Raw genomic sequence first — 15,011 nt, 5'->3', positions numbered from 1 at the left:
CCAGCAGCAGGTCGTCCTAGAGAGGTAGTTCAGGGTGGTGAGGCCCAACCCCGATGTTATGCCCTTCCAGCCAGGTCCGAGGCTGAGTCTTCACATGCAGTGATCACAGGTATGGTTCTGGTTTGTGATAGAGATGCTTCAGTGTTATTTGATCCAGGGTCTACATACTCGTATGTGTCATCTTATTTTGCACCGTATCTGGTCATGCCTAGTGATTCGTTGAGTATTCTTGTTTATGTGTCTATACCGGTGGGTGATTCTATTATGGTAGATCGAGTCCATCGCTCTTGTGTAGTTGTGATTGGGGGTCTTGAGACTCGTGTGGATTTGTTGCTTCTAGATATGGTCGACTTTGATGTTATATTGGGGATGGACTAGTTATCACCTTACCATGCTATCTTGGACTGTCATGCCAAGATTGTGACCTTAGCTTTGCCGGGTATGCCTCGTTTAGAGTGGAGAGGAACTCCTGGTCATTCTACCCGTAGCGTTATCTCTTATGTGAAGGCTCGGCGTATGGTCGAGAAGGGGTGTTTGGCCTATTTGGCTTACGTTCGTGAATCCAGTACTGAGGTTCCTTCTATTGATTCTGTGCTCGTGGTTCGTGAGTTTCCTGAGGTATTCCCTTCAGACCTGCCGGGTACGCTGCCCGACAGGGATATTGACTTTTGCATTGATTTGGCTCCGGGCACTCAGCCCATTTCTATTCTGCCATATCGCATGGCCCCGCTAGAGTTGAAGGAGCAGTTGCAGGACTTGCTTTAGAAGGGTTTCATTAGACCCAGCATTTCGCCTTGGGGTGTGCCAGTTTTGTTTGTTAAGAAAAAGGATGGTTCGATGAGAATGTGCATTGATTACCGACAGTTGAACAAGGTCACCATCAAGAATAAGTATCCACTACCGAGGATTGACGATTTGTTCGATCAGCTTCAAGGTGCCAAGGTATTTTCAAAGATTGACTTGAGATCTGGCTACCATCAGTTGAGGATTAGAGCATCTGATGTCCCAAAGATAGCTTTCCGCACTCGGTACGAGCATTATGAGTTCTTGGTCATGTCATTTGGGTTGACAAATGCCCCAACAGCTTTTATGGATTTGATGAACCGAGTGTTCAGGCCTTATTTGGACTCATTCGTGATAATCTTCATTGATGATATTTTGATATATTCCCGCAGCCAGGAGGAGCACGAGCAACATCTCAAAGTGGTTATTCAAACTCTGAAGGATAGTCAGCTTCCTTATTTATTTCTTGCTATTTTGCTTTATCAACTATCCCCGAGGCATGTTCCCCTTCCTCGGCTTTAATTGCTTATTATCTGTTTACTTTTCCGCCATATATTGTAGAACTTCACAAGTTTATCTGGAGTCTGGTCCTAGCCTCGTCACTACCTCGCTGGGGTTAGGCCAGGCACTTACCAGCACATGGAGTCGGTTGTGCTGATACTACACTCTGCACTGTGTGCAGATCCTGGAGTAGCTTTCGGACAATAGTTGGAGGGCTTCCTTCAGTTCACTCGGAGACCCAAAGTAGAGCTGTAGGCGTCCGCAGGCCCTGGCGTCTCCCTCTATCTCTATTTCCTGTTTCATTTCCTTTGTTCAGAAACAGTGTATTGCATTTCTTTAGACCTTGTATGTAGAAACTCTTAGACAGTCTGTGATACTGTGACACCAGGTTTTGGGGTATTTGAGGTTTTAAAAGTTGTAATAGACATAGCCTTCAGACATTTCATGGTTATCTTCCGCTTAGTTATTTAACGTTATGTTGTTTTTATGTTATTGCTCGTAATTGTTAAAAGGAAGTAATTTGGTAAGGAATTAGATAGTTAAGGGTTGGCTTGTCTAGCATTAGTAGACGCCATCACGACTCCCGAGGGTGGAAAATACGGGTCGTGATACATAATAAGCCACTAATAAAGCACAAATGTATTTACATATCCCAAAATAATAGATAACTAAACTAAAGAGTAAGACTAATTATTCTTCAATGTTACAAGAGCATTTATTCTGAAACTTCTTTTAGAAAACTCTGGCTCATTTCATCTTCATTCTCTTGTTTGGATCTACCATAATCCCACAACAATGTACCAAGTCGTTTGCGATGTTGCTCTGCATCCAAGACAGCTGGAATTGATTTTTGATGGATAAAATACTCGAAAAAAATACCACATATACACCACAATCACTAAAACAAAGTGAAGATAAGTTAGAAGGAATCAACACCCTTTAATAAAATATTATTATCTAAAGAAATAAATATACGAAAACTTAACATACGCGTGTTCTTGTTGTGGCAGATCATCAACCAAGTGAATAGCTAATGGATCAGCAAGTGGTCTGTCGCTGTATGGTACATTGGTCAAATCAATATCATGTCTCTTCCTGTAAAAATCTGTACTAGCCAAGAAACGAGCAATCAACACTGCATATGGTTGAACGACGTCACGAATTTTAGCATCATGTTGCGCTCCTCTGATGGAATCATACACGTGTATGGCACCTGCCCTTAAAAGTCAACACACCTAAAATCCAATGTCATTCGTCTTTTAAGCATATAAGAATTAATACATGATCGACAGTGTGCCACGGAACATTGCACGGCATGTATGAGCCTCACATATAATCAGCTATTTCATGATCCTTAGGGATGACACCATAGTCCCTATTGCTCGACAGAAACTGATCATACAATGATTTTACCTTAACACAAAATGGAAAATTTGTCATGGTGAAGGACTTTGGAATGTTAACATCATGCTTTATTTTTTTCCTTAGATAGTAGAAGATGACATCAATATGCTGCCAAAATAAAAACGGATTTCAGTCAATAAATATAACACTTAAAGATTTAATATAAAAAAAACTAAGTATTTAAGCAAAAACTGATGTGTTTCAAGTTAAACATTGTATGATATACAATTGATGTCTTGATATACATGAAATAAATTAATATAAATATTTAGTTATGTGTTTTACTATTAGATATACATATCAGGATATACTTTTAACAAGTATACATGTAAGAACATAGAAAATATATTTTGAGGACAAAAAGTAAAAGACTATCCAGAATCAAGAAATTCCTTTCAAGTTTTTAACATTATTGCTATGGTATTCATAATAAGACACAGACTTTTCATTAATACCCAAAAACCAATATAATCTAGATATATAGAAGGCCATTCTTTACCATAGTCAAAGTAATTTCTTTAATTAGCAATAGCATGACATGTCATGTTAGACAAATTAGACAATGCCCATAATCTCCATTTATATTGCTGAGGTTTAAGTGGTTCATACTAGGCATAATAGGCATATGCACTAAATGGACTTTAGTTGCATCTTTTCACCAAAAGAATCATGCAATGAAACAGTTAAACACTTGAACAACAAATAATGCCGGATCGATCAAATGTTCAAGCAGTACAACACACAGGACAACATACATTGTCTTATGGTAGATGCCTATATAAGTGGTAACTTTTTCTTCACAATTAAAGATATAAATGAAGTTAATAATTTTTGGATTTGATATACATGTAGATATGTAGCATAACCGTATAGTTGAGTGTTTTAATATACAATTACACTAGGCAGTTATACAGTTACTTTCATTGTTTATAAATGGTTATAAATGACAGTACGACAATTAATTGTATATATATATATATATATATATATATATATATATATATATATATATATATATATATATATATATAGTTAAATATATACATAGAGTTTTCTAAAAAAAATACTAGGAAAAATAGGTTTTAGATTGCAGAAACTATAATTAGGAATTCAGATTGCAGAAACTACAATTAGGAATTCAGCACACAGTAAAACATCAAATAATGGGCATCCATAACTATTAGAAATCAAGATTCTAAAATTTCCCTCCGAAAACATGATATCGTAAGTATAGTACACAAGGAGATAAAAAATATCAAATTTCTCACTAGACAAAGCACATACAACTGCACGAAAGAATGACCATGGAGAGATTAATTTGGCATAAGAAGGCACCAAACAATCTTCAATTATACACAAATTCAGCCTATCATAATGTGCAATACCTATTTTAAGGATATATGTTATCAATTTAGTTCATGTGAGCTCTCAACTCCTTCAAATCAATAATAAAAAAATGAACTTGGTAAGCTTGATATTGACCTGAAGCATTAACCTTACATTATTAATCCAAAGTGTATGCATTCAAATAATCCACAGTAGTGAGGCAGTTAAGTGAGGGATCACTAAAACATATTGAATATACATGCGAGTTTATGATATACATGGCGTTATACATATTGGATTAAAATGAATATGTATACAAACATATATTGGGTTTTAAATTCATATATATATATATATATATATATATACAATGATATAATATAATGTAAAAGGAGTACAAAAATCATACCGTGTCGTCCAAAGATCGACCACTGTAATTCAAAGTGTGGAACCATTCTTTCTTGACAATATGATGATCTCCAGAGACATAAGGCTCAATCAAATCCTTTCCCTTTTTGTAGATCGCACCCACTCTTAAAAAATAAAATATAAAACTTAAATATCAAAGAAAAATTAAATTAATAAAATAATATAATTTATGCTAGATATTAAAAATTAGCTTACTTGGGTTTCTTATACGTCCCCGCATCAACAAATTGCTCAAAAGCCCAACGCAAAGCAAGATCAGGTTCAACCCCGATGCCAACGGTAAAAGGATGCTTAAGGTTAAAATATTACTTACGCACTAGTGCCGCAGAACTGCAATCTTCTTAATCAAGTGGCATATATGGAGACTTCTCATATTTTCCAATACGTCTTACTCTTGTGGATTGTTTTGGCATTGGGTCATTTGCCACCTCAACGGCTTTTTGAATAGCAGTTTGTTCAACTATAGCAATCTGAGACTCGCTTGGAATCGGATAATCACCACCATCAAACATAGGAAAATCTTTCTGACATTCAGCCACACTTTCCAACCGGTCTAGTTAAAAAATTCATAAAAGATATTAAAATAAGTTTACTTGTTGATTGTATAAACATGTATAATAATTAAGAAAATAAAACATGACTCCAAATATACCATGAAGAACATTGGTATCTCCCTGGCTGACTTGGCTTATTATATACATTTGGGTAGTCGCATGCACATGAATAACATTATTAGTACCATGGTCATGATTGTTATTAGGAGAACCGATGTCTGCATTATCTGGCCCGTCAACCATTCCATCACTATGTTACACATTTAGTGAATATAATGATTTCATTAATTATATACGTAACAATATAAATGGTTGAAATTTTAAATTTTGAAATAAAATTGTTCTTTTCTAGATTAGAATACCTTTGCATCACTCTTCTCAGAGAATCTGTTATGAAGATTGTTGTTTTCATCAAATAATTTAGCAAAAGAATCCATCACATACTCCTTGAATAAACAAAAATCTTTGCTAAGCTGAACACAAATAGCACAAAATAATAAAAAGGTCTTTTTATAAGAAAAAAAAGAATGAAGATTCACAACTAATAAATATAAAGAATTCTTTACATTTTCAAAATCATTCTCAACATTCTCATCGGACGTTTGATCGTAATCATGTGCGGGTATATTACCATTAAACACTTTCTCGAATGACTCCATGACAAACTTTTTGAAAGACTCATATTCCCTTCTCAGCTTAACAGAGTTCAAAAGTAAAAAAATTTATTGCTAAAATATTCACTGTATTTCAACAAATGTAATTTGAAAACAAACATACCTTTTCAAAGTCACTTATACTATATTTTTCCTCCAAAAAGCTTTGATCATTTGAGGCATTACTATTTATATTTCGTTGCTGCTGCTTGTTGCTCCTTTTCAAAGGCGGCATTATGTAACCAGATTCATTGACACTAAATTGACAAACATCCTCAAAAACAATACCTTTTTGTGCAGCATATTCAACATTTATGGGCAAATATAATGCACCTAACTCATCCACGGTTGCCGAAATATTTGTAAACATCAACTACAATAAACAAAAAGACAACAATTTATGATGCTAAGTACATGTATATCAAGCATCATAAGTAGAATATTATTATGCATAGAAATGTGAAACATTCTGTTTTAGTGGAACTATAAAAATATAACAATTACTTTAACATAACAGAAAACTTTAAAGTACTTAAGAATTTAACAATGTTACCTTGTTCCTTGATTCTCTCAACATGTCGTTGCATAATTTCTCAAAGCTAGGCCTTCTATAACATTCCAATTTAGTATCCGTGGCACTCGGCTTGCAACACGGGTGGCAATATTAGGGTCTACTTCAAAACAACACTCATAAATCCAAATTTGCAATGCAAGTGGTTAACCCCCAAACCTACAAAACTTCTTTAAAAATCTAAATTTATTTCTTACAGATTCAATCAAAGTTTCAAATACAATTTTTCCCCATGGAAACTGCTCGAATTCCCCACTCTCCATCAAAAAAAAAAATCTCGATTACTTACAAAGGATCTTTTACTAATTGTGAAAAATAAGAAGGTGTATATGAAGTACAATAACGAAATCTTTAGAGCATCATTATCTGACTGCCATCTTTTTTCCATAAAACAATTTATAAGGTCATCCTTTGATACTCTATCACGATCGGGAAAGTAGGCTTCCTTGAGCCTATTTGATCCACTATAAGTTTCCTCATCATTGACTTCACCAACACACCTTAGACCAGATATAATTACAAATTCTCTAATCCCAAAACACAGGGTACTATGATTGATCTTGACGTAAAACTCATCCTCACTATCTTGAACTAACTCCCTTGACATTAAGAACCGTATAACTTGATTCTGTACAACAACAGGAGGCAAATCGAGGAAATAGCCAAAACAAGTTTTCCTAAACATTTGAATCTGCTCATCCGTCAATTTCAACTTTAACTCATCAACAACCCCAACATTGGTATGTGAGCTGCAATGAGAACAGGATAATTTTGTATCCAATGTGACATAGAAATCCCATTTTTACATTAAAAAAAATATTAATTATACTAAGCCATATATGCAAACAGTGAATATCATTAAATTTTCCTCAACTACACATCTTCAGAAGAATAATTTTACATATTTTCATCAATCTCACAGCTGATGCATGTTAAAAGAATTAAATATAAAAGAAAATATACTAATACTAAATAAAAAAGGTTCAAATCAGATAAAGTACGGGATCCTAAAGATTGAAATCACAAATCTGTGTCTGCACTGAGTTAGAATTTATTTGTTAGTAATCAGACTACTTTTTTTTTGACAAATAATTATTTATTTACTTGTTTATTTCGTGTTACCACACCAGTCTATTGTCTCGGTTCCCAAATAGAAGCTATTTTTAACAATGCTCTATAACTACTATGTTACAACACTAGCTCCTCCCAGATTTCTCCCTGTGACGCTGACATAACAGCATAGTCGAAGAATGAGTAGCATTCTTTTACCACATATATTTAGCATAGAAGCAGTGAGTTGGAGACGACAAATATTTAGCTCAAAGCCATTACCACTTTTACATAGCATCAAGTACAAATAATGAATGCTTATAGCTAATGTAAACTATAAATCGGATAAAATACATTAAATCAATTGAGATTAAAAATACCTTCACATGAAGTTTATCACATTGAACTTCCTTCGTGCTAACGCGCTTTCTCTTTTTGGGTTTAATAGCAATATTTTGTTGCATAGCAGATACATTTTTGATTTTTTTTTCCCTTTGTCTTTTGTATGCGATGCTTCAACCCGTTTTTCCCTTTGATTGTCCTTTCGAACGACTATTGCATGTGGTGATTTGCACCCCTTTAACACTGTTTCTTCAAAATCAGAGTCATAAGCAACATGAAGAGATGAAGATTTGACCACATTTGCTTTAGATTTTGATTTCTTACCAGTTAAATTTTTATCCATCTGTCAACTTGGCAAGAATGTGAATATTATCTTCCAATTTCTACAAAAGGGACTTGATTTAAAAAAAAATAGTAAAGAAAAACATTAAGAAGACACAAAAGAGAGTATTAAGCAAATAAAAATGGAGAGATTTGGGGGATTTGAAAATTTTGAAATTTGGGGAAGATACAGAAGAAAAGCGTAAAAGAAGGAGAAAGGGGAGGAGAGAGGGGAAATTGTTGAAGTTATTTCTAATTTTGAATAACGATAAAGTTGGCTATGCTATACCAATTAAAACAAATAAAAATCTAAAGTAGGGCTATAGGGTGCCAATATCTAAAACTAGGGCTTTTTTATGCCAATTTTCTTAATAGGTTGTTATAACATGCCATTTTTTCTTTTTTATGTTACTCTTTAAATTTTGTTATCCGTTAATTTAGTGGGTTAAGTTTTATCTTTAAAGGATTAGCTCACTAGATTAACAACAACAAAAACAAAAACAACAAACCCAACTTAATTCCATACGTGGGTTTTGGGGAGGTTAGTGTGTACACAACCTTACCCCTACCCTATAAAGGCAGAAAGGTTGTTTCCGATAAACCCTCGGTATAAAGAACAATAAAAATAAAGCAACAAGCAATAGCAGCAGTAATGTAATATGGTAATAGAAGTGAATGACATAACAAGTACTCCCTCCTGTCCAATAAGTGACCAATTTGCTTTTGGCATACCCATTAAGAAAATACTAAAATCTAGACAAAAATAGTTAGTGTGACTAAACTACCCTTAATTAAATGTTACATCATAATTTAATGTGAGAAGTAAAAGACTTTTTAGGGATACATACATAAGGGTGATTTTGAAAAAATAAATTAAATTTTGTCTTGATTATATAAATGGACACTTATTTTGGACCAAAATAAAAAAACAAATTGGTCACTTATTGTGGACCATATGGAGTAATAAAGAACCAGGAATAAGAGAATACAAGAATAGTACTAGTACTACTGGTAAATCTAAGAAAAACTCACAACTTTCTGTCAACCTATCACTTTAATCCTCGACTACACCTTCATATCGTGAGTCATGTCCTCGGTAAGGTGAAGCAATGACATATCATGCCTAAATATAAAGAGTTTTCAATGAAGCTCCTGAAGTTATTTTTTAATGTACTTTAGAAGTCTGTTGGTCTATTCCATAGAATGACATCTTGCTTATCAAAAGGTGTGTTCATAATTAGGGTCGCTATTTTTTGTTAGTGAACTATTTGTTTAATTAGTATTGATTGTTCTTGTTCATTAATATAAGCTATTTAAATTGATACGGGGTCAGTCGAGGAACAGGTGGGGAGCTTTATCTAAGGATAATGCACAGGAGTTGGAGGGGCGACTAACGAATATGGGTGCCTGGAAGAGTGGTGGGGATGCTAGAGTTATGTGGACGACGACAGACTACTAAGGGAGACAACAAGAGAGATGTTGGGAGTTTCGAAAGGTTACTCTGGCGGACACCGAGGCGACTGTTGGTGGAATGACGTGGTGCAAAGTAAAATGGAAGCCAAGAAAGCGACTTACATTAAGTTAGTAGAGAGCACCGACAAGGATCACATAAGAGCGAACAGAGAAACATATAAGGAGGCTAGGAAGGAGGCAAAATTAGCGGTCACAGAAACTAAGACTACTGCTTTTGGTCGGCTTTATGAGGAATTTGGGGATAAAAGTGGAGACAAGAAATTATTTCGGTTAGCCAAAGCGAGAGAGAAGAAGGCTCGCGACCTAGATCAAGTGAGGTGCATCAAAGACGAGGACGGTCGAGTAATGATGGAAGAGGGCCAGATTAGGCAAAGATGGCAGTCATACTTTCATAAACTTCTGAATGAAGAGAGGGATGAAAACATCGTGTTAGGGCAATTGGGTCACTCCGAGAGTCATCGAGACTTTATGTATTGTAGGCGTATTAAGATTGAGGAGGTCATGGATGTGATGAGTAAGATGAGTCGGGGCAAAGCGACTGGACCAGACGAGATTCCAGTAGAGTTTTGGAGATATGCGGATAAAGCAGGCCTGAAGTGACTGACTAGGTTATTTAATGTTATCTTCAGGACAAAGAGGATGCCTGATGAGTGGCGTTGGAGTACAATGGTTCCGGCGTACAAGAACAAATGGGATATCCAGAATTGTAACAACTATAGGGGTATCAAGTTACTAAGTCATACCATGAAAGCTTGGGAGAGGGTGGTGGAAGAGAGGATAAGGAGGGCGATGTCTATATCATAAAACCAGTTCGGGTTCATGGCAGGTCGTTCTACTACGGAAGCTATCCACCTTATCAGGAGGTTGGTGGAACTATACAGGGATAGGAAGAGGGATTTGCGTATGGTGTTTATTGACCTAGAGAAGGCATATGACAAGGTCCTTAAGGACATCCTTTGGAGGTGTTTGGAGGTGAAAGGTGTGTCAGTGGCTTAAATTAGGGCGATAAAGGATATGTATGATGGAGCTATGACTCGGGTTAGGACCGTGGGAGGTGACTTAGAGCCTTTTCCAGTGGTTATGGGGTTACACCAAGGATCTGCGCTTAGCCCGTTCTTATTTGCTCTGGCGATGGACGCACTAACACACCATATCCAAGGAGAGGTGCCATGGTGTATGTTGTTCGGTGATGATATAGTTCTGATTGATGAGATACGAGGTGGCGTTAATAGGGGACTGGAGATATGGAGGCATGTTCTGGAGTCTAAAGGTTTCAAGTTGAGTAGGACTAAGACGAAATATGTGGAATGTAAGTTCAGCGATATGATATGGGAAGCGGATGTAGAAGTCAGGCTTGACTCACAGGTCATCCTCAAGAGAGAAAGTTTTAAGTACTTAGGGTCAATTATCTAGGGGGATGGGGAGATCGACGGGGATGTTATGCACCGTGTTAGAGTAGGGTGGATGAAATGGAGGTTAATGTCTGGAGTCCTATATGACAAGAAGGTGCCACCGAAACTCAAAGGTAAGTTCTATAGAGCGGTGGTTAGATCGACCATGTTATATGGAGCTGAGTGTTGGCCAGTCAAGAATTCACAATTCTAGAAGATGAAAGTAGCAGAAATGAGGATGTTCAGAATGAAGATATTCAGGAGAGGGTGGGCATGGCTCCCATGGACGACAAGATGCGGGAACACGGCTTAGATGGTTTGGACACATGCGGAGGAGAAGCCTAGATTCACCGGTTAGAAGGTGTGAGCGGTTGACTTTGGCAGGTACAAGAAGATGCAGAGGGCGGCCTAAGAAGTATTGGGACGAAGTGATCAGGTAGGACATGGTGCGGCTTTAGATTTCTGAGGACATGGCTCTTGATAGAAACATATGGAGGTCGAGCATTAGGGTGATAGGATAAGGGTAGTCGAGAGTTCCTCCCTCTTTGTACTGGGTAGTCTGATAGAGTTTTGTTTAGGTTTGTCAGCAGTCTATGTTGTGTTCACATTGTTGTTTTGCATAGTTTTGTGTTATTGTCCTTTCACTTATTCGTTGTTGTTATTTTTCTTTTTGGCATCTTTTGTTGTTATGCCTTTTCTCTTGTTTCTTTTTTGATATTATTGTCTCTCCTATTGAGCCGAGAGTCTCCCGAAAACATTCTCTCTACCCTTTTCGGGGTAAGGGTAAGGTCTGCGTATACTCTACTCTCCCTATACCCCACTAGTAAAATTTTACTGGGTATGTTATTGTTGTTGTTGTATCTCTTTTTCACATTCCTAAACCCATTATATGTGCATTCTGGCTAGCAAATATCACCCAATTATAGTAGTATCAACGGAAGTCAATTTTATGTACAATTATTGTTCATGCTTTCACATAAAGGTTTAAGAGTTTCACATATTGAATGAACCTAAAGGTTGATGCATGTATATGAACCAGGTAATAGCATTTAGAGGATACTTGCCACTATTTTCTGAAACAAAGCTAATTAGGTAGCTAGAGTGGCATCACTTACTTATTTTTCAGGTTTGTAGAAAGAGGATTAAATGAACAACAAAGAAAAAGGGTGATTAAGTGAAATACCATATGAACAAGGACACAATCCCTCTCCTCTACTTTTATCATGAAAATTTGAAAGAAAGCAATATCTTTTGAAATGAAAGTAAGTGACTTGGTCAAATGTTGTTAGATTTGCAAAAGTGAAATAAGAAATGATTCAACCAGATTTAAAGAAGTCAAAGTTGTAAGTTATAGATGTAACTCTATTATTTTTAATGTATGTTGCACGTTTTTATTTTGCGGCATAAAGAAGGTATGGGATCCATAAGTTTGTTTTGGCTTCTTTGACTTTTGCCATCTTTAGTTTTCTACATGTTTTCATGAAAGTAGGACACTATCAAGGTTTATCTCAAAACATAATCAACAACATCCGAAATGTTGAATGAAAGAGTACATACTTAAAAGTAATAGTTTGGTTCCATGAAGTATTGTTGGCATAGTATAAGATTACTGAACTGCAGAAAGCTTGGAAAGATAGTGCTGAAAGATGTACGAATGAATCCTCTATGATTTCATCCAAGAATTTGAGATTTTAGGATAGGATTTGAAACCGGGGGTTTGAACCTTCAATTAAACTTTCATATCAGAGATGGTTCAAACAATTGAAGATTTCCGGCTGCACATCGGATTTTTTTTTACTTCAAGAGAAGAAACTGTGAACATCCTGAATCGAACAATATTTTGGAAAGAATCTGATTAGGGTTCTGTAAAATGTTCGAGAAGAGAGACAATAAGAAAGAGTGAATTTGTGGCGTGAAAATTTGATTAGCCTTTCAGTCATTTTCTATTTATATGTGTGACCTTTGTAGACATGTGATTTTTGACCATCCCCAAGATTTTACATATTTTAGCATTTAAATACTTAGTTTAGGTCTAATATAGTTATTTCAACTAATTTTGACTCTTTTACTTTATTTCGTCATAAAAATAAAATTACAAAAAAAATATTTTATTTTATGTACCTTTCATAAATTAAAAAAAAATACAAAAAATAGTACCTTATTTTTATCTTTTTATAATCTTGAAAATACAAAAAATAGTTTCACTTTTAATATCTAGTTTTATTTTAGTAGTGTGTTCTAATTAATTAAGAGTAAGTTTTTTATTTTTATATTTTAGTCTTCTTAGCCCAAAATTAAAACCCAATAAAACATGGACCAAACCCAATTTCAATGTTAAAGCCCAAAAATCCATTAAACCCAGGAGTCTTTTTAAACCCTAAAAATCCCTAAGCATAAAAGGACCCCTAGACTTAAGACTAAATCAGCAAAGACTGAGGGATCTATCCGCCGTTTTTGACCTGAAGAGGATTAGGAGCCGTTTTGGAACTTGACAGACCCCCTTCCCTTTGAACTTCATCTTCTCCAAGCACACAAGACCTAAGCTTCATCTTCTTCAAAAAACAAAAAACAAAAAACAAAAAACGAACAGACCTACACCCTAAGGAACATCAGCTAGGGACTTCTTCTCCATCCAAAAATTAACAGCGGTGGGAAAGCATCAACGAGAAGTACTGCTTCTTCAGTCACCAGCTCGATTTAGAAGTTACTGTCGAGATGGACAAATAGATCGAGAAGTTGGTGATGGAACAACCTCAGTCATTATTAAAGCTACAGAGTTGCTTAAGGGAACAAACGTAACAATTACTAGTGATGGTGGTGCAATTCTGAGGATGTTAGAAGTTGAGCATCCAGCTGCCAAGGTTTTTGTTGAGTTGGCTGAACTCCAAGATCGAGAAGTTGGTGATGGCGTAGGGCTTGAGCAAGGTCTTCAATGTCTGAAGAAGTGGGGATTTCGCAGAAGCGAAGACATATGTTGGCGTGAAGTTGGATCGACCAGCTGATGAGGCCGTTGCTGAGGCAGAACCTTAGATTCCTGGAGCTTAGACTTGTTTGATTTGGATTCTGTCTGAATATAGTGCTCGTCTTCTAAAATTATGAATTTGTTTTAATTGAGGTGTAAGCTGTTCGGAGTTGGCTCGTGGTTCCGTCCGCAGTTCGTCACATTTTGAGTTTAAAATAGTGAAACAATCAATTTTACGACTATATTGAGGTCGAATCCTTTCATCCTCTATTCGTTTTATTCAAACTCAGTGTTAATTGTTTGTTTGGTAATATGATGTCGTTGTTTGCATAATTGTTCTCCATAGTTTTGAATTTGTTTGCGTAGTTGTCTGCTCGTGTTTACTCGAATTGGTTATAGCTGAACATGATTTTGTCACAGTATAGAAATTGGGTTGCTATTCATCAACTGAACTACGTCAAATTAGATTAAAGAGGCTCGGGTGCTAAAGTTTATAAAATTGAGCCTTTAATTGTCTATCGCTTTGTTACTTGCCTATATTTGCTAGTAGCATGTTTTAGGCCGATAATATTTATAAGAATTCGTAGCTTGCTTTAGGCGTGCTATAATAAAATTATCATAGCTATGAGTACGGTTCCTGTGAAGTAGTTGTGGTACACAATTCTAAAATCCGGGGTACATTTATGTGACCCGGCCACAATTTAATCTTGTTAATAAATTAAACATGTTGTAGATCGTGGGTACGATTTCTGTGACATGATCCGCAATGTGTAATCAAATAAATAGTTGTATAACAATTGGATTATTAAAAGTGGTTTAAAAGGAATAAAATGCACATAGGTTTTAAAAAATGTTTCAAAATCAGATAAATAGGCCAATAATAATAGTTGAGCGACCGTGCTAAAACCACGGAACCCGGGAATACCTAACACCCTCTCACAGATTAACAGAATTCCTTACCCGGATTTCTGTATTTCGTGGACTATAAAACAGAGTCAATCTTTCCTCGATTCGGGATTTAAAACCGGTGACTTGGGACACCATAAATTATCCCAAGTGGCGGCTCTGAATTTTAAATAAAATAATCCTATTTCGATTGACACTTAAATTGGAAAAAACTCACTTATACCCCTTCCGGGGTAGAAAAAGAAGGCGTGACAACCTTTACAAAAGAAGTACTCATTACAAAAGAAGCCTAACTAACTAATTAACTAATGACTATGTATAATAAAATAATATCTGGCCAAAACA

The 15,011-nt window shown here is 35.8% G+C and overlaps 1 protein-coding gene across 1 annotated transcript; it reads left to right on the top strand.

Moving 5' to 3' along the window:
- Positions 1-9,485: 9,485 nt before the first annotated feature.
- Positions 9,486-10,007, top strand: LOC138871340 (uncharacterized). Its single transcript, XM_070149212.1, has one exon. The coding sequence runs from the start codon at positions 9,486-9,488 to the stop codon at positions 10,005-10,007; it is 522 nt and encodes a 173-aa protein (XP_070005313.1).
- Positions 10,008-15,011: the final 5,004 nt, after the last annotated feature.

Source organism: Nicotiana sylvestris, chromosome 6 (assembly GCF_000393655.2).
Source record: "Nicotiana sylvestris chromosome 6, ASM39365v2, whole genome shotgun sequence".
Classification (NCBI taxonomy): Eukaryota; Viridiplantae; Streptophyta; class Magnoliopsida; order Solanales; family Solanaceae; genus Nicotiana; species Nicotiana sylvestris.
Note: the sequence above shows the minus strand (reverse complement) of the source record. Positions and strands in the feature narration are given on the sequence as shown.

Excerpts from the sequence above, each read along its gene's own strand:
- LOC138871340 (XM_070149212.1), top strand. The coding sequence starts at position 9,486 with ATGGAAGCCAAGAAAGCGACTTACATTAAGTTAGTAGAGAGCACCGAC.